This window comes from Mesitornis unicolor, unplaced genomic scaffold, assembly GCF_000695765.1.
Source record: "Mesitornis unicolor isolate BGI_N332 unplaced genomic scaffold, ASM69576v1 scaffold9955, whole genome shotgun sequence".
Lineage (NCBI taxonomy): Eukaryota > Metazoa > Chordata > Aves > Mesitornithiformes > Mesitornithidae > Mesitornis > Mesitornis unicolor.
The window spans coordinates 1-23327 of NW_010184787.1; the positions used below are offsets into that span (position 1 = coordinate 1).

At 38.5% G+C, this 23327-nt stretch overlaps 1 protein-coding gene across 1 annotated transcript; it reads left to right on the plus strand.

Moving 5' to 3' along the window:
- The first annotated feature begins 1086 nt into the window (after positions 1–1086).
- Positions 1087–8314, plus strand: WDR12 (WD repeat domain 12). Its single transcript, XM_010184593.1, has 11 exons — positions 1087–1179; positions 1778–1884; positions 2686–2801; positions 3193–3347; positions 4086–4131; positions 4888–4973; positions 5175–5315; positions 5424–5529; positions 6294–6426; positions 7179–7251; positions 8001–8314. The coding sequence occupies exons 1-11, from the start codon at positions 1156–1158 to the stop codon at positions 8076–8078; spliced, it is 1065 nt and encodes a 354-aa protein (XP_010182895.1). The 5' UTR covers positions 1087–1155; the 3' UTR covers positions 8079–8314.
- Positions 8315–23327: the final 15013 nt, after the last annotated feature.

Below are 23327 nucleotides of genomic sequence, written 5' to 3' on the forward strand. Positions count from 1 at the left end.
TGTCAGGAAAGCCTGGTTCGTACTTTGGGTGAACTTGGCGGGTTGCAACATGTGGTGCCATAGGCGAGACAGCCCAGGGCTGGCCCAGCCAAAGAAACGTGCTGTCAAAGTCAGGAGCAGCATCCTATACCCACAGGCCCCTCAGCGAGGTCAGATTTCGGCTAGGTCTGGTTATCCGGAGTAAGGCACTCATTGAGCTTGATCTGAAACTCAGCAGATGCCAGTGCTGGTGGGCAGTCCCAGAAGAAATGCTCCAAGGGCTGCCCAGCACCACAGACTAAGTTGCCCCAGCAGATGACAAAGGAAGAATTCCCCAAAACCTGGCACAGTAACTAATGAAACCAGAGATTTGGATTTGATGAGAGCCTTTTGAGAAGAGTTCAACCATTCTCCCACTGCTAGTTGAGATGGGTCTGACTGGCTTTTAAGATTTTTTTTTGGGAAGATACATATGATGCAATGTTGTTGAAAAATCCCATTTTCTATAAGAAACTAGACTAATTCTGTCTTAACCTACTGAGACTTCTGTAAGTTACTTTTAACCCATTCAATTAAAAATAACGTGGAATACAAAAACTAGTGCACAGTGCAATGCTCATGACAAAGTGTGGGGTCTTTGTCAACTATGCTGTTGCAGAGGGAGAAATACGAAGCAGAAATTCTTGGGATTTTCCTGTTGCTGCCTCAAATACAGGGCACAGGCTGGTGATGATAAAGATGTGGGCTAGCAGTGGTGAGCTCCATACAGAACAGTGATGGAGCACCACTGGGCTTTGGTTAGGCATTGCTATGGAGAAAATAATTCAGAAAAGAATGTGTTAACAACAAAAGGCAAACTTAAGTCTTTGAACCCAAACAGCAAATTTTCCTTCCCTCTTAACTCACACAATCCTGTGGAATTCATGGGCTTCCCAGTTGTAACTGGGAGAAGAAACTGACTTTTGTTGGGATGTTTGTCTTTTTCAGCTTCTTGCTGGTTCCATTCTCCTGAACCAGCCTGAATCTCCTGACAGAATGGTGCTGTTCTTGATAGTATCAAATCAAGTGTGACACCTGAACGTGTATTTTTCTTCATTTGTTTCAGCGGATCACAAATATGTGGAATTTGACTTCCTTATCAATGGCCAGTTCTTGCGTGTGCCACTGGTCACACACATGGAAATGGAAAATATCTCTACAGTAAGTCATACTCAATTTCTCCCCACCTTGGACAGTAGAACGAACTTAGCCAGATTACTTGAATGTGTTTTAGGTGTTACACTCTCATCTTGACCAGGTAGATTTCCTTGCTCAGTTTTTTTTCTTTTTGGATTTTGCCAGGATAATTCCCTGTATCTGTAGATCCATTCTGAACTGCAAAGTTGAGAGAGAGTGGGACTGAGCAGTGCAAGGAACACTGTTATCCAGTCTGTTGTCTGTATGCAGTTCAGAGGGGAAATTCTTGTCTTATTCAGTTTATCATTAATATATTTTTATCTTACTCTTATTAGTTACATTGTGGAAAAATGGGGGAGGTATATGGATAAGTACAGAAGATTGAAATAATTTGCTTTCGCTTCCAGCTTGCTATTAATAGTAATTTGACAAAAATACGGAAAGCCATATAATTCAGATAAAGTCTGTAGAAAAAAGTAATTCCACTAATGCGGCAAAGGACTTGGATACCTAAGATCTTTGATCAATAAGCTTGTATATTTGTACCACACTACAGTTAAATATTACTCTTATTGATTATAAGAAATAAAACCACACTGAAATATTTTGTCTGTGAGCTCAGGAAGAAGTGGTGGAAATAGAGTATGTGGAGAAGTACATGGCCCCTCAGCCCGAGGAATGCATCTTCCATGATGACTGGATCAGTTCTGTTCAAGCCACTGAAGAATGGTACCGTACTAAGCCACTTTAAGTTTTGTCTTATTCCTGTTGTTTGCAGAGGACTCTGGTGTCAAATGGAGTAGTATTCTGGCTCTAACATTTTTTTCCTCTTTGCTCTGTTTTTGTTTTATTTTTTTAACCTGTCATGTCTGTCAGCTACTTGCTTTTGTAAGCAGTTCTGCTTTAACACCTTTACTCTATGCTGACAGTGACTTTAACACAAGTAGAAATCAGCTGGGGCAGCTGAACATGAGATAGATACTGTTAACACAAATGGATAATACAAATGCTGTTTACTATCCTTTCTCTTAAAGACACTGTTGATTTCAAAGGTGATATTCATTAGCAACAAATACAATAGTGTAGCTTTATGTAGAGCTTTTCTTAAAAAAACAAACAATCAAATTGTCCTTTTCTACTGTATTTTCACATAAGTTTTCCAATCAACTTGGAAACTTGGAACTTCCTGTATTAAGTAATGGTGTGAAAATGCTTTGAGATCCTCTAGTAACATACCATGAACAATGAATAATTTTTAGTTTTAAACAATGTAAGCAATCTTAAGTATCACCTACGAGAATATGCAATACTCTCATTGCTCTTCTTTTTGTCCTGTACTTCTAGCCTTAAATCAATAGGTTTTAACAAAGCTTTACTCTGCAACGAAAAGATATTTTACTTTTCCAAGCTAATTCATTTCAGCTACCCAGTTACTATGCTAATCTTTTTCTAAGTTTCTGGTTGAGGCTTTTTTCATAAAAACACTCTTGGTTTTAAAGACAAGAATGTTTCAAATTCTGTACCTCATAGGATATTAACTGGCTGCTATGATCAGACTGCTCGAATCTGGTCTTTGAAAGGAAGATCCATCATGACAATAGCTGGGCATACAGAAGTAGTGAAGGACGTGGCATGGGTGAAGCAAGGTCAGTACTTCTTTCGAGGGAGTAGTAATAGTTTGATTTATTGGAAGAGAAACGTCAGCATTCCTCAGTCGTGAATATTTAGTAATCTAAATGCTACAGTTATTTCAGTCTGTTAGTGATGTTGGAAATGAAATAATGGTGTAAGTAAAGCAGTCCTTTAACAGTAGTGAATATAACTAGTTTAATATGTACATTGCCTATCCACCTTGCAGTCTTCATTAGCAAATATGGTATGTATTTTTATATTAATTGTACTTGCAGGGTAACATGATGCAAACCGAGATATGTATAGATTTCTGTCTATCTGCTATTTCTTCTTTGACTAAAATAATTACTATAGAGACTTTGGAAAGCTAAGTTGGGTGTGAGCATTACTTTTTGTCTTCCTCAGATAGCTTATCATGCCTGTTACTCAGTGCTTCTATGGACCAAACTATCCTGCTGTGGGAGTGGAACGTGGAAAAAAACAAAGTGAAAGCCCTTCACTGCTGCAGGGGACACGCTGGGAGTGTAGACTCCATTGCTGTTGATTGCACAAGAACTAAAGTGAGTGACTCCTGGGAAGAAATCTTTGTCTTCTTGGATGTTGGCAACCCGTATCTCAAAAGTCTTTTTGCCCCGAATAGATACTAGTAATCACGTTATTATGACTGACACTGATAAATTTCCCCTCTTGTTATAAGTGGTGGTTATTGAGGATTAGAAATGCTGCATCAACACTAGACCATCTTTTCAAACAAAGAGATGCAGTTAACCTCTAGTATCACAAAGAGCTGAAGGTGACTTCAGATAACACAAGCAATTATGCTTTTGACTTGAGTGAAGTCAAATGTTTATTTTTAAGTTTTTGCTATTAACACATGTGAATTTTGCATCATCATAAACTTATTTTCAAATTTGACCTAAATTTTTGCAGTACTTTTGGTGGGAGAAAGAATTCCAGTGATACTGAGGAAAAGTGGAAGAAGAGGTCCTTTCCCTTTATCCAGGAATTCAACAGTTAAAAGCACTCACATCCCAAAAGGTGGAGTCATCCCTCCCAGCTTGACTTAACATCAGACAGGTTAATAGAAAACCTTTTGATACTGAAAGAAATAGTTTGTAGATATTTTTTCCAGCAAAGAAAGGAAAAAGAATAATTTGATGTGTACCTCACTTTTTTTTTTTAGGAGCCCAGCACTGTTCTTCATGTGTTATAACCCACTGGTTAATTTTTCAGGTACTTAATGTAGTTTGCAAGGTCCATCTGGATCAACTTGTAACAAAATGTTTCTGTTCGTACAGTTCTGCAGTGGATCTTGGGATAAGATGTTAAAGATCTGGTCTGCAGGTAAGATACTTGTAAGCTGTGATTCTTGGCTGCTTTCAAAAACTGCTTAACAACTTGAAAGGTGGATAACTGAATACTTTCTCTTTAAGAAGGTTTGAATCTGTAATAATAAAGGCAAGATAAAACTTCTTTTTTTTCCCCCTTGCAAAATCACGGCTATGTATCACTGTCTTAAGTTACTGTTTTGGTTATCAACTGCCTGCTTCAGAACACATACTTTATCTCTTTCATTTATTTTAACAAATTGATATAAATACACAGGTTTGCGTATAGACTCCTTGAAAAAAATCAAAAGTTTGAGAGTTATTTTCCTATTCTATTACTGACACTATAATATGGAGGACAGTAAGATCACCAGGTCTTTTCTAGAAATGTAGTCTAATTCCATTTTGTCTGAAGGCTTTCTTTCACTGTTACAAGTTATATTTTTCCAAATTGGGAGTACATATGTATTGTATCTAAAATAATTATTGTGTTTTATCGCACACCTGAATTACTGTTGGGATTTTCCATTAGTAAGGATGTAAGATTAGTAAGTCTCATTGAGACTTCATTTTAAAAATGTGTGATCTGGAGAAGATCACTTAATTTGTATTTGTTTTCCTCATGCTTAAAATGGAGATAATACTGATCTGATCAGAGATGATTCATTCAGAGACAAGTTAGGTACTGTAAAATATGGAGGTTTGCTTAATTGCTTATATGGAAATGCAATTCAAAAAGCTCTAGATTAAGTCTGATTGTCTTCTGTCACAGTACCTACGGATGAAGAGGATGAAATGGATGAAGCAGCTAACAGACCACGGAAGAAGCAGAAAACTGAACAGTTGGGATTAACAAGGGTAAGATGAGCTCCAGGTTTGTCCAGGACTGTATTTTACAAGTGTGGCCATGCAAAATAAAAATAATATCACTTTGTTAAAAGTGACCACATGAAAATTTCTGGTGATATATATGAGGCTGATCAGACACATTTTTTTATTTGTTGAAAGAACAGATTTTTCAACTATTCAATCAGATCTTCTCTCACCTTTAAATTCTAGACTCCCTTGGCAACCCTCTCTGGCCACACAGAAGCCATCTCCTCTGTGCTGTGGTCAGATGCTGAAGAAATCTGCAGCGCGTCATGGGACCACACCATTAAACTCTGGGACGCTGAGACTGGAGATCTCAAATCAACTTTGGTGAGATCACTGTTCTTTGTCTGTAGGCTCAGCTAAAGTCCAGTTCAAATAAAAAGGTTGTGCAAAAATAGTAGCTTCTCTCCCAGTTACTGTCTTCTTTTCTGACAGACAGGAAACAAAGTGTTTAATTCTGTTTCCTACTCACCACTGTGTCGACGCCTCGCATCTGGAAGCACTGACAGACATATTAGACTCTGGGATCCTCGCAGCAAAGGTGAGCTAAAACATCCATGTTCTCAAAGTTGCTTTTTCAAATTCGGAACTTCTTCCTGTTGGTTCCTCTGCTTGAAACAAGCCATTTGAGGGCTTTTATTAAATACAAAGATTACATCTATTTTGCACTAGATTACAGAAGACTATTTTTGATTTCTCACCTAATAATTTAGAAAACTAACTCACCTTTTCTCCCCCCTTTTTTTTAACCTTACTAATAAATGTTCCAACTGGGCAGCTGCAGGCCTGAACTTTTCTTTTTTTTGTAAGGTTCACACCTAAGTTGGGCAGACCACCATAAAAGTGAAATAATAGTCACTTTGTTATAACAGTAGTACCATGTCTGACATGATTGCAGATAACTTGTGACTGAGCCTGCCAGATTTACCTCATAGACATGTTTATTTTTTTAGCTTCTATAAATCTAATCCAGAATTTAATAGAATTATCTTATATGTTAATCAAAAAAGCTTTTTTGTTTGCTTTTCTTAAAAAATTTTTTCAAAATAGTTTAGTGACAGGAAACTACATTTTTAGTTTTGCTTTGGGTTCCCTGCCCCTCCAAACTTGTGTTGCTTATATTTTTGTTTGCTTTCTTTAAAGTTCATTTTGATCTTTGAAGTTAGAATTACTGGTGGGAAAAACACCTTGAACACAAATACACTGCTGACTGCTTTTCTCACTGGATTTTGCTTGCATTTTAAAAGTGCTGGTTTCAGCTGACATCTACTGAAGATGTCTTCTTTTCCCTCTTTTTCTGTTTAGACGGCTCCTTGGTTCTCCTGTCTCTGACATCTCACACAGGCTGGGTGACATCGGTGAAATGGTCACCTACCCATGAGCATCAGCTGATCTCTGGTTCTCTGGACAACATTGTGAAGCTCTGGGACACGAGGAGGTAAAATAAACCTGCATTCTTCACTGTTCAAAGGCATGTAAGCGCTTACAGTTAGCCTAATGAAATAGCTAAAACAGTCTAAGACATTCATTGGAAACTCTTGTGGCATTTTTGAAAATCCTGTAGGTTTTAGGAGTCGAGCATATAACATAAGGAAGAAATACTTAGTCTACCAGAGGACCTGTGGCTGCAGAAGACAGCAAACATAACACTGCTATTGGGATTAGGAACAGCAGAAGGTCTGCTAACCATTCCTTTATTTTAAGGAACAAAATACATTGTTCTTCGAAGGAAGAAGCCTAACAGTGTGAAGTTTCACTTGATATTCTTTTCAGACCTTTCCTTACAAATTTCCAAGCAATTAAATAGTTTGCATTCAGAAGACATAAATGGCTTTTCTGTAAAACACACACAGTCAAGCAGCATCCACATACAGAGGAAGGAAACTTTATAATAACTGTTCCTAAAAACAGTGATTAAATTTCAGTCTCAAGGTAGTTTGCTAGCATGTGAAGAATGTCAAGCTTTTCTCTTTGAGGATGTAGGAGAGGTTAAAACTGGTGTAATCAGCTCTGGAGAAAGCAAAGAAAGTGTCACAGACAGTAGATACCTGCACTCTCTGAAAGTGTTTATAACTAGACCAGATCTGTTTGATAGCATCATGATGGTATTTCTTTCAAGGACCAATTTTGTTTTCTGTGATTGCTCACATTACTTCAAACATGTGACTGTAAATACCTATGTTTTACCAGTTGCAAAGCTCCTCTATATGACTTGGCTGCTCATGAAGACAAGGTTTTGTGTGTGGACTGGACAGAAGCAGGGGTAAGAATCTGAAGAGCAAGTTACTCAGTTTATTTGCATGGTGGTTAGGAAGAGGGCTACAAGCAGTAATGGACTTTGTTTTTTTCCTTTATGCTTAAGGATAGAATATAACAGGCAATTTTAGTAGTGCTGTGCTTGATACTGAGTAAAAGAAAAGGTGTCATTGCCATATGCACTGCAGCACTTCCCCATGGTACTGTGCAAAGGAGTAGGATGGGAGTTTAAGCTCCATAGCATTAAGTGGGTGTTACACTGATATTGCAAACAAGGAGAGGAACGAGAACAGCCCCACACCTCGCTGAGAAATTACATGTTCCAAGGTATCGTTTGCTGCCATGGAGACTAAAGCAGCATCATGAACTGGCAGCTGAGGCACAGCAGTTCATGTAGAAGGTCAATGTAATCCTCTAGAAAAAGCTGTTTTGCTTCTGTAGTGGTACACACATGTATAAAATAAGAAAAAAACCATTTTGGTACTGTTCAGGATTCTCAGTATGGCTCCTATTCTCAGTTAAAAGGGAAAGGCTTTAGAAATTTACCTGCAAAAACTTTGCTTCTAATTTTAAGAGGAGGGTACAAGGCAAGGCTGTTTCTGCACTTTTATTCTGGGTTTTAGTCATGCATTAACAGTTCATTTCTCATTACTTCTGTTAATGTCTTCAAAGGAAAGAAAATGGGAGTCTTCAACTTCTTTGTAGGTATTTTGCTTAGTTCTGATATTAATCAGAGTTTTCTTTTTCTCTTATCAGTTGCTATTGAGTGGAGGTGCAGACAACAAACTCTATTGCTACAGATACCCAGCTACAGCCTCTGATGTTGGAGCATGAAGGTCAACAGCCAGAAATTTTAAGAAAAAAAAAACACAAAAACCTTTTGCAGCAGTCACAGTCTGTTAGCATCCCTACACAACCAACATCTGAAGAAAGGAGTATTTTGTTACTCAGAGAGAGCTGTTCCTCATTTATGTATTGGTAACCTGTATCCCTATTGGTCACAGAAAAATGGTAACAAGCAGTTACAAATATAATTAGTGTGAAACAAACCAAAGGGCATTTCCTCTCTTTTTGATGGCTTTGAATTAACATCTTTTAAATGGCTATTTGTATAGCCCTTTTAATAAGATATAAGCTGTTCCTGATAGTAAAAAAATTACTCACTGGACTAAATTATTTTTTACCTGCTTTCCCTTGGAAAAAAAATAAAACTTGTATCTACAGTTCATTGATTTAGTGCTTCAATTCAGATAAAAATCAGCCATCAACTCTCCTTTCATTATGGCTGTTGGCAGTTTTTAAGATTAGGTCCTTAATCAATGAACGCAGTCTTCTTTCTAGGATAAGGATTTGTATGTTTCCAGTGCAAATGGTATGGTATAAAGAAACTTGACAGGTTTGCTGGCAGATGAAATACTCCATTTTTTTGTTACTCATAAATTAGGGCTGTAAATTACTGTGTAAGAATGTGCCTGCCTTGTGCCACAGTACACGTTACGTTGCAGGTATCTTACTCCTAAAAAGCAGCAAATGCATAGAAACAAGTGGAGGATAACACAGAGGAGGTAGAAGAAAAAATTTGTTCAGAGAAAGAATGGATACAAAAAGCTGCAATAGTTTTTAAGTTGACAGAGCATTCAAACATGCTTATTTTCTCTGCTGGTGGTCTTGCTTTTAACTCAGCACTGAAATGAAAAAGCTATTACTTATGTTTGTTAGATGCTATATATGTGATGCTAAACCAGCACATAGTTTTAACAATGTGGAAACCAAACTTGAATACTCTCACTAATGTCTATGCTTTCAATAAGTGGAAGGCCTGTACAGCACAATCAAGTGAAATGCTTAAAGTGCAAGGTTAATAATTTTTCTTTGAAGAGTAGAAACTCTGGCCTCTAGGTTTACAATACGGACAAGTTCTGAGTAAGCAGTTCAGGAAATACCAGAACAGCAAAACTATGGAGAAAACAGCAAGGATACAGGGGAAGAATCTCTGATCCCTTGGCTCTGCAAGTAATGCACTGCAACAGACTAACCTTTATTTACAAATGCTGCTTACAGGGCATTAGTTGTCTTGCCATCGTCTTATATTGCTTCCTAGAGCAATATACGCTATTCATACCTTAATATAGCAACCAATTATTTTTTTTCTTACTAAACTTTATTCCTTTAAAACATTGCTTTCTATTTGCTCCACAAACTGGATCTTACAAATACGGTGTGTGTTCATTACCTACCAAATTAATTACTTTATTTTTTGGTAGGTTTACAAAACAACACCTTTTTGAGCAGGAATTTAGTATGTGTTGGAACATTCAGCATTCCTTCCTCCCCACTATTACAAATTTGTATAATGTCACGTGAATATTTGTGGATACGCCAGTCTGTTCTAGCAATCATTGGCCTAATATTCATAAAAAGTTTAAGAAATCTCTAATGATTTTCTAGTATGAAAGCAGGAGAAAATAATATCCTCTTAAGTAATTCCTACGGAGGTCTTAACCAAGGAAAGTTTGGAGATATTTTTTAGTGGAAAGCAAGACAGTGAAGGAAGTTTGGAAACTAGTTTGCTTCATTTCCCTTCAAGACTCCCAGCAACCATTTAATCTTAAATCTTGAGCTATGTTGTGTATTATAAGAAACATCCATTTTATCATGCTCTTTTCAGGTTTGTTTTTCATTTGGGTTTTGTTGGGTTTTTTTTTCAGATGAGTTATGCTTGAGCATAGCTTTTAGAATTACTGTGGTATTTTACAGTCAGCAGTGGAGCACCTGCAGCCAAGTAGTTGATAAAAATGAGTGGATTATGTCTCATATGATTTAAGACTTGAGAATGCAAGATAGATAACCTTAATACAGTTTTCTTGTCTTCCCAGAAAGATTTTAAAAATACTTTTTAAAAAGATCATGTCACTCAGACTGTCAGCTTATCTTTGAAACATTAATATTATTTAGACTGAAGAAACCCCAGCTAGCATTGATTGTTTCAGATTCAGACACTGAATGCATTAGATCTACTACATTTGTCACCTGCAGTAAATACACAGAGTGCAAGTAGAAAGGTAGGTTTTGGTGAGCTGCACTTGAGAAGCTGGAGGGTTTTTACACCCTCTTCTTACCTTGGGTTCTTGTATTAGGAAAAGTACTGTGTCAGACAGAAAGAAGCAACTAAGTAAATGATATGAACATTATGAAGTGATACAAGCACATTTTTGGAATGCATCACAGTATTGCCACTGATACAAAGTATACCAGAGCATACAAAAATACTTTTTAGATTTGGCTGACTGACAGTTCGTAGGATAATCTGTAATCTTAATGAAAATATTTTAGTAAGAGCATTTGTTTTGCTCCAGACATACTGTTCTTCCATTTAAAATAATGATGTGAAATTAGAATGGTCAGAATGAGTCAATTTTAAAATTGCAAAGAACTGAGTCAAAACTAAATTTATTCCAGGACCAAGGTGCTGGCAGTGATTCCACTCAGAAAAACTTTTTATTTGGGAAAACCAAGCCAAACCAAAACATTTCTACATATTTGTAGTGGCCTGGTAGCATAATACAGAACAGTAAAGAACTGAACTACTGACAGCTAGTTTTCCTTATAGTATCACTTTGTTTAAGTGAGGGGAATAAAAGCAACACTCACCTACTGCAGGCTTTCCTCATATTTTTGTATCAGTAGGCATGGGGGTGGGTGGGTAGGGTTCTTTTTGAGAGGCTACAGTTAATTGTTCTATTTCATCTTTGCATTCTGCACTGACACCTGGCATAACCTGCCACACGCACACGCTGCCTCTAAATGCAGTTCAAACAACATCACATTCAGACAAAAGACAAGAGCTCACCTGCTTGGTCCTCGGTTTAGTCTCACATGGGCATTTTCTGCTCACATTTGCTTTTCCCCAGTTGGTTCTTTCACCTTTCCTCTGGCTTTGAGACTTTCCTCTTTGCTTCTGGATGATTGCCATTGCTTTCCTACAGCCAGCCCTGCCATAGTACTGGTTTTTTTTCTTCTTGTTGGCATTTTGTTTAATTTTTTAATCTTTAACCTCTCAGCCGTCTCTGAACTAGGAGACTGAATTAAGAATAAGGGGAGGGGAAAGGAAACTGAATGTTCCAGTGAAAGTGACACAAACCCTAAATCAGCATGTGTGGATAATGCCATTCGCCCTGGTTCCACCCACAAGGTCCTCAGCTCTTCCATAAAGTATGCAGACTGCCCGCCAGAAGGTGCATCAGCTCACCCACAGCACTGTGCACAGCAGCCCCAACACACACTGGTCACAGCTTTGAGACCCCCAAACTCGCTTCAGATACCCCCTTCCTCATTAAATGTTTTGCTGCTGGACCCTCTTCTCCAAGTGTGAGCTGCTGAGGGCACGGTAGGAGCCCTGGAGGCACAGGCAAGAGGAGAGGTCAGGCTGACAGGAGACACTAGATTTCTTAGGCTGTGTTTTTGATGAGTCTGGGGCAAAGAAGCAGATCTCCATCCAGCACTTCTCTGCCTTTTCCTTTTAACATACAGCACATAGCCTGGTGGTGAGGTTCTTCCTTCAAGAAAATAAACGTATAGAAAAGTTAAATGAGTTTTAAACAGGCTGATAAATTTCCAGTATAAACTCAACATTATCTCCCTGTATTTCAGCACTAGGAGACCTAACTCATACGCTTAAAAGTTATTTCCACAATTTAAGCAAAAATACTTCATAGAGCTTGGAAGGAAAAACTTACATAGAAAAAGAGATACACTTTTAATGAGAACCCGAGATACGAGGTTTTCTCCTGGATTTTCCATTACATTTCTGCAATAGAAAGCACTAGACAGGCATATGCGGATACTTCCCACAAGAAAATACACACTTCTTACACTGCTAAGAGTATCTAAGTCCTATTAATTATCAACTTTGTTACTTGAATGTGGGTATAAATTCAAGAATTTCAGAATTGTTAATGTTTTTATCATCACCGTGAACTAATGGAGGCTACAAAGTCATTTCCAAGATTGTGCGATGCTAAACATGTTTCTTTAAAAAAAAAGCAGTGGATCAGATTTGGGCAGACCTCTTCTATGACCTTTCTGAAATTTCAGCATGAGCTCCTTTCCCCTGCTGTGGGAAAGGAGAAAGGTTTTGTCAGATTAAATACTTAATGCAAAACTAGGATGTCAACACGCTTGACTTGGATTTCATTTCTACTCGCTGTCAGAATGGGGCTACTGAGCTGGTCCTCACACACCCCAGTCCAGGGGTGAATACAGTTTATGGATTATCACCCTGCTTAATTTGATGCTCTTACGTGCTTTATTGCATCTTTTTGTTTGGTTGCTATCTACTTTCTCAGATAGCAACAAGTTGCAGTAACTCGCACTACAATTCATGTGGAAAAAAAAGCCCAATCAAATCAGAATCACCAATTATGTTTGATGTAAGCACATTGGCACAGATCTCAAATTAGGAGTGAAAGATGGGTTAAAATTAATTGTCACCAAAACCTATTTAAATTGTCATACAAATTGCATGAAATGAGTGGCTTTTCAGCTGCTAAATCTGGTTTAGAAAAGACAGCTGCCCAGTCTGGATGAGTCTACCAAGCAGTCCAAATCAAGATATTTACTGTAGGTAATGCTGAAAATATAACTCAAACCACAAAAATGTAAATTTCTGTGTCAGTTACAACATTCATATTCAAAATGTCAATTTTGCATACCTTGCAGTTTATTCCATTGGGCAGCTGTGACCAACAGGGGATCAGAATGAGTTTAAATGTCTATAAAACTAAACAAATAATTTGAAATAAATGCTCTGTGATTGCTACTCAGACTTTCAGCTTACAATATAAGCAAATAAAAAAATTCTTCAAATAGTTGAAACCATCTTGGAATGCAAAGCAGAACTCACAAAAAGCTGTATGGAGAAATATGATATGCCAATTTTATTCTAGGAAAACATCCCGGTAATCTAGATTGCTTATCCAAAAGGGTCACCCTGATTACACTTTCTATTGCCTTTGGTCTATAAATTTAGACTGGGGAAGGTCTGATCTTCAGCCAGACCACAGCTGCTGTAAACTGCACATGAAAGACAGTTGAGATCACTTGGAGGAGCATTCAGGAAATGCTCACTAACTTAACTGCTCTCCTTTAACCCTATCCCAGCAGTTGAAAAACATGAGAGTTTGTTACACGCGTGGACACACAGAGCTGTCTTGGGGATTTCTGCACACAAGTCAGATCAAAAGACTGGCCAGTGGTCGACAAAATGCAGAAGAAACACTGGAAATTGAAACAAATCACCAAAGAACAAAGATGAATATGTGGTAACATCTGATGAAGAGCTCAATGCCAAATTAGAGATAAACCTAAGGATCATAAGCAGTGTCAATATGACTTTGTATGTAGAATATGAATACATGGAAAGGGCATCATTTTTATTGCCACTAACAAATACTGGTTACTTTCAACAGGACAGTCTCAATCGCTTGTATTGTTTGAGACACCCAAAAAATGGTACCTAGTTTTGGAGCTGCATTATTGTTTTCTGAGTCTATTCAACATCAAAAAGGAAGACTTCCCTAAGTTAGCTCCTCTAAATGGTGCCATTACTGTGTCACAGAATCACAGAATCGCTCGGTTGGAAAAGACCTCCGAGATCATCACGTCCAACCATTCCTGTCTACCCCCTAAACCATATCCTTAAGTACCTCGTCTACCCGCTCTTTAAACACATCCAGGGATGGTGACTCCACCACCTCCCTGGGCAGCCTGTTCCAGCCTCTGACGACCCTCTCAGTAAAGAACTTCCTCCTTAGCTCTAACCTGAACCTCCCTTGGCACAGCTTGGTGCTGTTTCCCCTTGTTCTATCCCCCATCACCTGGGAGAAGAGACCAGCACCCACCTCTCTACAATCTCCCTTGAGGCAGTTGTAGGTGGTGATGAGGTCTCCCCTCAGCCTTCTCTTCTCCAGGCTAAACAACCCCAGTTCCCTCAGCCGCTCCTCATAAGGCTTGTTCTCCAGACCCCTCACCATCCTTGTGGCTCTTCTCCGAACACGCTCCAGAATCTCAACATCCTTCTTTTAGTGAGGGGCCCAGAACTACACATCCCTGCATACACTTAAAGTTTGATGGATTAGCTTTGCAGTTTTGAGTTTCCTGCATTAACCCAAGCGTTACCATAGAGTTTGCCAGCCAATTCCTTCTGTCACAATAGGGCTTATTTGGGGATTGGGAGGTTGACAACAACAAATAAGCTACACTTTTTTTTAAAAAAATACTTGCAACATTGAAGGCTACTGGGTGACATAAATCCCTCATTTGTGTGACTCTAAGCCTAAAGGCACATTGCTGATCGAACAGCGAATGCGGGCACCCGGAGGCACCTGCTGAAAACACGTACTTTGAACAAGGCTGGAAGGTGTGGCATGGGTGTGCATTAGCGGGAAGAGTTGTTCATGCTACAATGAACTTTGGATTCATAAAACATCTGCTTCCTAATCTTCCCTGCTCAAGTACAGTAATTTGTTTTCTAATTTTAAAAGCACAAATTTCTATCTATTTCCCATTCTTTCTCTCACAGGTTTTGAATCAGTTTTAGCCTGAATCCTGGAAGGTTCACACAAATTTGGGAACTCTTCTTGATCTTTTTCTAGAATTTTTTTTTTTTTTTTTAAATCAAAACCTCAAAATCTGGCAATTTCACTGAGTTCCATCACAATGTGTTTGTGTGCTTGCAAGATCACAGTGCTCTTTGACACTTCCACTCTCAATTTCAGATGAGAGATCTTACCTTTCAGCAGATCTTGGATTGACAGTTCACTATTTTGGTGGACATCATCTGTGCACAGGATGAGAGCATGCAATTTGCTGGCAGCAGGATTTTAATACCTGGAGCTGGGCTCAAGCACAGTTCTTGGTGTTACACAAAAGATCTTTCTGCCATCTTGCATCAACATGCAAGTGGCTCTCTTACTATAACCACAGCATTTAAAAGAATAATAAATTAAACAATAAGGTTTTGCCTTTAGGTTTAAGAGCATACACAGATCCTCAATGGATCATCTCTGTCGCTTCTCAAAACACTGCACCATGGCCAGTTGTTATCTCCTGCAGTTAAAATACTAAACAAAATGTTTCCTAGATCTACACAGCACATATTTAAGCAGATTCTGTTTCAGTTACACTGCTGTAATTCCAGAGCACGTCAGTTAAGACAGCGAAGCCTATCAAAATCAGTGGACTTAATGTAGATTTACAGAGCTTAGATGCAGCCTTGCTGAATGCAATTTATGATAATTAGATCTTGTCTCTTAATGTACTTGAGTCAGAACCAGTTTCCAGAAAATAAAATACTGCATGTCAGTGAAGCCTTTTCTGGAAGGAAATAAATAAGATTTGTTTTCAGAGTAACTAAGCTTTGGAGCTGAATGGTGAGGGGGAGGAGATGATGGTTTTTCTCCCCTTCTAATCCAATCTGTTTAAACAGAGGAATCAAAACACAGATGTTTAATATGAAAAACGCTGCCTGAGATACTGATGACACAAAATCCAGCATGAACTCACTAAAGATGAGAAGGTGAAGAGACTGCACTTCCCCTATTTCAGTTTGACCAGTCTCTGGTCAGCTACAACTTAAATGCACAAATCTGGAGCGGCACAATAAAAAGAAGCTGTTGTTTTTGCAAGGAGAGCAGTTTACAACTCATCCACCATCCCAACACGCACCATTTCAGAATCTCTGCAATACCTGTAGCATTGCTTGCTAGATGTAAACATAGAATTAGGAGATATAACATTTTTTCTGACCAGCTGATTCTCAGACTACATACCAGAGAAGTATGTTTTAATGACAGAAATCTTTATTTCTGATCTCTTCTCAGCTTGCTGCAGTATAGTGCAGCAACTGAAAAATATTTTAGTTTGAGATGTCTGAATTGCATCCCTCATATCTTGGCAGGCACATTTGAAGCTAATCATTTCACTTAGCTGGCTAAAATACTGCTTTCATCACTGGCCTTCTCTATCTTTTTTTTTTTTAATTTATGACACAGCTGTGTAAAAAGTTGGAGAGAAATTAAAGCTCTTTTTATTTTCCTCTGCAGTAGTATCTTCTTGCCATTTACTCTCCTTATTTTGCCACTCACTCCATGATTTATAAGGAACGTATCTAGCTTCTTATTCCTCGCAGGAGTATCAAGGAGGCAGAAGTTTTCCTTTTTTTAAATATATCAGGTTTTAACCTTTAGGCTAACATGTTCCCGTACAGCAGACACTCTGAGTGCCTCATGCATTGACACTGTGTTTCTCTTCCCCCATACATTACTGACTACATCATGACACGAGGGCTATTATGGCAGGCAGCATTTGCCTTTGACACATTTTTTTTGTCATTTACATTTGTTCTGCAGATGTCTCTATTGGCTTTTCCCCCCACCTCTAGAAGAGCTACCAAGCATCTGAAGAACAGAGGTGAGTGGAAAGGAGGCACAGTCAATGTTCAAGCGGTAAGCAGCAGCTTTAACTTTAATGGTGCCTTATACTAAAAAAATAAACATTAATTTATTGATTAAAAAGGATTCTATGTCTTTCCAACTACAAATTTATATGCTGGTATAATAGTATCTAATTGCAAATGTGCTATTCAATATTATTCATTATTCAGGGAATTGCTTGAAGGAGCCCAGCGCAGAGCCACAAAGATGATGGAGGGAGTGGAGCATCTCCCTTATGAGGAGCAGCTGAGGGAGCTGGGGCTCTTTAGCTTGGAGCAGAGGAGACTGAGGGGTGACCTCATTCATGTTTATCAATTTGTAAAGGGTGAGCGTCAGGAGGAAGGAGCCAGGCTCTTTTCAGTGATCTCAAATGATAGGACAAGGGGCAATGGGTACCAGAGCACTGGACCAGGCTGCCCAGAGAGGTTGTGGAGTCTCCTTCTCTGGAGACATTCAAAACCCGCCTGGACGCGTTCCTGTGTGACCCAGTCCAGGTGATCCTGCTCTGGCAGGGAGGTTGGACTGGATGATCTTTTGAGGTCCCTTATATAAATCACACAGCACAACAGGACTACTACAGTGTAAAGTTAATGGAAAAGAAATTCCCTCTCCCTTGTGCCTTTACCCCATGATCCTTAAGAAAAGCAAACACACACACACACCAAAAACATCCAAACAAAAATATACCAAAAAAACTACTTTGGCATAGTAAAATCAATATTTTACAGATATATTAAGAATATTTATGGAAAATTGTATGGAAAGTAATATTTAGTATTGCATTACAGCTACACAGCTTTTCAAAATGCTGTCTGCTGTTCATAATGAACGTTTCAAAAGTATTAAACACCCAGTATTCTTTCAAAATGCTCGTGAATATATGCATAAAAACATATACACACATGCTCCCTCATTTATTTTAAACTTTTTGCATTGTTTTGTTATTTAGGGAATTATTGATACATATATCACAGATACTATATTTTTTTCTAAGCTTCCACAATTCTCAAGAAAACCAAACAAACCCCACAGAAAAATTTCAACTTTTAAAATTCCTGGAAGTGTTGCATTGCTAAGATTGCCTTCTGAAGCCCCAGCAAAAATTACCAGATTTAGTAACACAGTAAAATATTCACATTCACCTTCCTTTGTAACATGCCTACATATCCCTTAGCCATTTTTTCTTCCTAAGGCCCATCATTTCCCCATTGTTCCACATGAAGTCTGACATGGACATTAGTGGCTCCATTTTTAATTAATTTTGCCCCCACCCCCACATATACCACATCTAACTGCAAATGTTGTCAAAACCTCAAGGTATTTTTATGCATCTCATCAGTTTGAGCAATGTGCTTGTTCTGCCACCCCTGGAATACTCATAACAAAAAAGTCAATAAATTAGAATTGCCACACTTTTTTTTTCCCCCCACTTCTTTTTATAGCCATATGGGAGGAAGAAAATAAGCTAGACCTCTTATTTATGTTTCAGGCAGAGCAGAACACAAGTGAAGCTGGAAAAAGGACAAATGCCACAAGAAGAATTCTCCTTTCTTCTATCCAGCAAAGGTATTCAACTTTTTATTTTTAATAGTCCCCATTCACTCAGTTAATGCACTGCTGTTAATTCAGTTGAAGATATGATTCAGAAAATGTGCATGTATACAATACAGAGCTATTTGGAGGGCTGTGTGTCAAAAGCAAAAGCCATTTTATACCTGAAAATTACTTTCCTAAGCTCTGATGAGTGTAAAGTACAAGCTAGCAGGTGCTGATGATCTGTTGATAAAAGGGAGCTCTCCACACCTCTCTCTTGCCCCTCATTCAAGACAATTCAAGCTGTGTGCCTGCTCTGTTTCTTTCCTACACATCCTCCTTCTGTTCAGATTAGGCCACACAACCACCTCAGACAAAATGTTAACGTAAGCCCACCCACAGAGATATACCAGATATCCCAAATTCAGGATTTCAGCCTGATAAGCTGAAAGCCCTATGCAATTCTGTAGGAGGGATCTTACTGCTGCAGTGGCGGGGCAACAATAAGCAATAGCTGTCACACACTCAAGCTGTTATTAGACATTTTCAGTCAACAAACTGAAGGTGAGCTCAGTGCTACTGCTGAGTAGAAATACGCACAGCTTGCTGTCAAAACCAAATCCTTCACCCACCTGTCTACTGAGAGTTGGCAAGAGTAGAAGAGTCATTAGCACTGTATGACATTTTAATTCTATTTATACTCAGAATGCTGGGAATTGCAATAAATTCTGCATGCACTTACCCTAATGATCTCAGAGGTTTTCTCTGCTTCTTGACATAGAAGACAGAGAGAAAATGGGCATCGCTTAAGCTAAGCAATAGCAGTGTTTGGGTGCACTGCTGGCCATGAGCATGCAAACAGGTTCCTGTCACTGCTGTAAATACAGGGTTACATTTATGGAACACGCATCTCTGGTACTTTTATGCTTCGGGCCACAGAATGGAAGGAAATCAACTTTATGTATCAACTTTTAATTCAGCACTCGTTACAGTTCTTACCATGTGGTAAGAAGGCAATGAGGGGCAGCCTGTGCGTGAATGCTGATAAACGTGGCTGATATTTTACTTTTGACTGTGCTGTAGTTACAGTCAGTCCACCTCCCACATGTTTCCCCCAAAAACATTCTGCTCACTTGGGCTCTTATGTATTTTGCTAATTTTTCAGCTTTTAGCTTCAGATTTGCCCTTGTCTCACCTTGGGCAGGAACTACCAACATTCAGCCATAAAACTACAACATCTGATACTCTCAGGAGCAAGCCTGCATGGAATACAGAGCAGCATCGCTGTGGATGAATGATGAATCCCAGGAGCTGTATCCTGACAGCCACAAGCAAAATGGGGAATTCCAAAAAGTAAATATTCACTCATCCATACAAGTACTGTCTACACTAGAGAACGTACTGGTTGCCAACAAGTACACTATGATTTAAGTGGATGCAAAGACATGTCATCTTAGTACATTTTTTAGCTACTGACAGCTATTCTATCTCATGAATGGGCTCAGCAAACAATACAAAAAACAAAAGAATCCCCTCCATACCTGGAGAACAAAACCCTATTGTTTCCCATATTTGTTATTAAAACAGAATAATGTGCTTATCACCACGAACAAGTCACCGTAAGAGGAAGCCTGCAACAACTTCCCTACTCACATAGATACTTGTCTTCCAAAAGTCTCTTCATCTTGTCTTTCCAGCAGTTGCTCTTTTAAGTGCCTTTTCTGAGCAAACAAAAGGGTGAAGAAAAACATAACGCTGTTTTCTTCCTGAAACAGTCTGCTCCATGATAACATTGTCGTTATGTAGGAAGTGTGCAGAGTTAAAATTCTGTAAAAGAAAATGAATGAAAGTCAACATTGCGTGTCTACTCTTAGGTTACTGTACAAGATAACGCACATATCTTCAGTATGTTTTCACCTTTAGGAAGTGAAGAGATTATAATTACTATTCAGTATTTCTACACTTCTTTCCAATAGATGGTCAGTTGCTCTGGAATAGACACTGTCACCTTATTATATAAGCACGTAAACAATCTCATAACAGTAGAATATATCCCAGTCCCACAAATTTCTAAGTGGAATTTATAGATTCTCTAATCAGAAACTGTTGCAGGTAGGATACTGTATAATAAGAGTCAATGACTGATCTCCTTTTGCTGTTGCATCTTCCAATTTTCATGGGTCTAGACACAAATGGAAGTAAGGGTTATCAAATTTCAGTCTGAGAAACTGAAGGGATGCCTGTCAGAAGGTGAACCTGCTTAAAGCCAACCACTGTAACACATTGTCACATTCCCTGGCAGTTTATCAGGCATCTGCCACAGCACCAAATCCCTCTTGCTCACCTGTCTTCCCCATGACTGAGCATGCAATGCACCACGCTAGGTATGGTAGGTTTGTCTGTCTTCTGGAATGACTACTCCTCAACAGCAGTCTTGCAAAATTTACTCATATTTTTCAATGAAAGAAAGCAAATGTAACTAAGTATTTCAAAAGAAAATATGAAGAATTCTGCAAAGTCTTCTGGAAAGCACCATAAGGAAAGGCTGAGCCCTAATTCCTTGTCTTCCTCCATGAAAGTAAAAGATTCTGTGCTCGTTCACCCTTCAATATTCCAATTACACTTCTATCCAAAAATCATATGCACAAGCATCTGGACACAGGAATTGCATAGTGAGTAGTGTGTTTTTCAGGTTTGGAATATATGAAGCTTATGAAGACATGGCTGTGACAGGATTGTGCTTTTTAATCCTGAGATCTCTCAGTTGTTGGGGGGAGGGGGTGTGGTGTTGTTTTGTTGTGGGTGTTTGTTGTTGTTGTTGTTGTTTTCCTTTAAGTGAATCAAACAGGAAGCAAATTGTTTTGAGATCCACGTACTGCAGATCCAGACAGTTAAACAACAAATGCAAACAGCAGCCAGCTTTAAATTTGTTCAGTGACTTCTTTGCCTCCCTTAGTAACCTTTCTGTGTTTCTGCAAAATAGTTCAGCTCATGTCTCAAGTCCTTGAACAGCCTGTGCACTTCCAGCCACATCATTCTGTTGCACAGGAGGTAAATTTCTTCCATACCAAGACAATGGCTTTCTTACAGATACAAAGTTTCACAGGAGAATGACCATTCAATTAAGAATTAAACAGCTGAAATGCGTTCAGCATATTGAAGGTCATTCCCTCTGCTCATTTGCCAACTTATGCTGAAGTATGAAACATTCTCCTCCCTCACTTTTTCCCCTTTTAAATTTCCTTGGCCATATTGCATATTAAAATTCCATCTATAAAAGAGTATTTTTATCGAATTAAAAAATGCTATATAGCATTGCAACTTAGAAATGGAATCTTCTTGTTAAGTGTGACTAAAATCTTGGCACATCATCATCTTCCTGAGGAAATATCAACAGTCCCAGTGTTATGAAGTATAACCAGAATTTCCATAACAGTTTCTGAAATCATTATTGAAACTATTTTTACAAGCAGATACTTGAGAGAACATAATCATCACATAACTTGCACTGTACAAATCAATAAAGTGGAGAGATGGTACAATAGGTCAATGTGTTCTTTCTTAAGAAAGACGTTTTTTCCCCTTGCCATTACAGAAGTCTCCCTTAAACAACCCCACTGAAGAATGCAGAGAGAAGAAAGATGACATTTCCAGAAATATCAATAAGTAAGCAGAAAAAATAAGCTGACGTGCAGAAGAATCACAAACATTCTGTACATGTTTGGGTTTTTTTGGAATGAAATAGCTGCTTCCCAGAATTCATTAGAAAACCCCCAAAAATAATGATAAAAAAGACTATTCGCTAATTTTTAATATTTTCCTTCAACTTGCAGTCTTTCATTTCTCTTCTTTTTTACCCTAGTTATAATAGTATAAGCATCTTCTTTCACATTACAACAGTTTTAAATGTCAACATTCCACACAGTATTATGTCATGTGTAAACGATGACATGTTCATTAATTATTATCTACCAAATTAAAAAAAAAGTTACATACCTTCCTAGTAGTGGTTTCCTCCTCCTGATGTTACTACAAAGTCAGAGATATTTCCACTGAAGTAGCTGGCATTGGCCAAATACAAAATCAGCATGAGGGAGATGTAGGCTCTCCTTGTCATGCAGCAGGTAGATCACTAAGATTTCAACACCACCTGCATCACAAGCGCTTTCTGATCGATTCATTCTTATTCTGTTCAGGTTAATCTCATTAAAGAAACTGTCACAACAGAAACTGGAATAGGTAGGATACAGGAACGTATAGAAATTTTCCTTCAAGAAACTTGACATAGTATCTCAGCAATTAACATTGTCATCTTAACAGACAAAGGCATGACAGAAGTGCTCTGAGCAGTGTCGATCCATCTCTATCATGCCCATCACTGCTACCCGACCCCTCTTAGTTCCCTTGTGCCTGGACCCATCCAACTGCACAGGAAGGAACTTGTTTTCAGAGTGAATTTCATCCTCATATAGTACAGCAGATTAGCAAAGAAAGAAATGCTATCACATGTGATCAGCCCACACATCCACACTGGTCGGAGTTTCAACCTTTTGATGCAGAGTAAAGAGCTCCTCCATGGAGCAAGCTTTTTTCACACTAGTGAGGCAGAGGAGAGAGTGCAGCATCAGGCCATCTGTACTATAAAAGTCCTATACCCTACTGTGGGCCAAACTGCCAAAGCAGGCAGAGGATAGAGAACCTACAGTCAAGCGAGATCTTTGAAGAAGGTGTGCCCAGACTGTTGTATCTATTATACTGCAAATAAGCCAGACAAAAATACCCATAAAGGCAAAGGAGCAGCATCTTTATTATCATATGTTTTCTTTAAAAAATTTTAGAAACCACATATTTTATAGGGTGCTTAATCTTTCACCTGGTTAACTTAATTACCAGGAACAGGAAAGTTAAAACTTATGTTATTAAACACCTGAAGGGCACCTAAGGTAGTTTTTCTATAGGCTAGAAACGTTACTACAGGTTAACGTCCAGAACCATAGTGATGTGGTTAAGAACAACAGCTGTAGATCTCAGATCACATCACCAGAAATGCCAAGTAGTT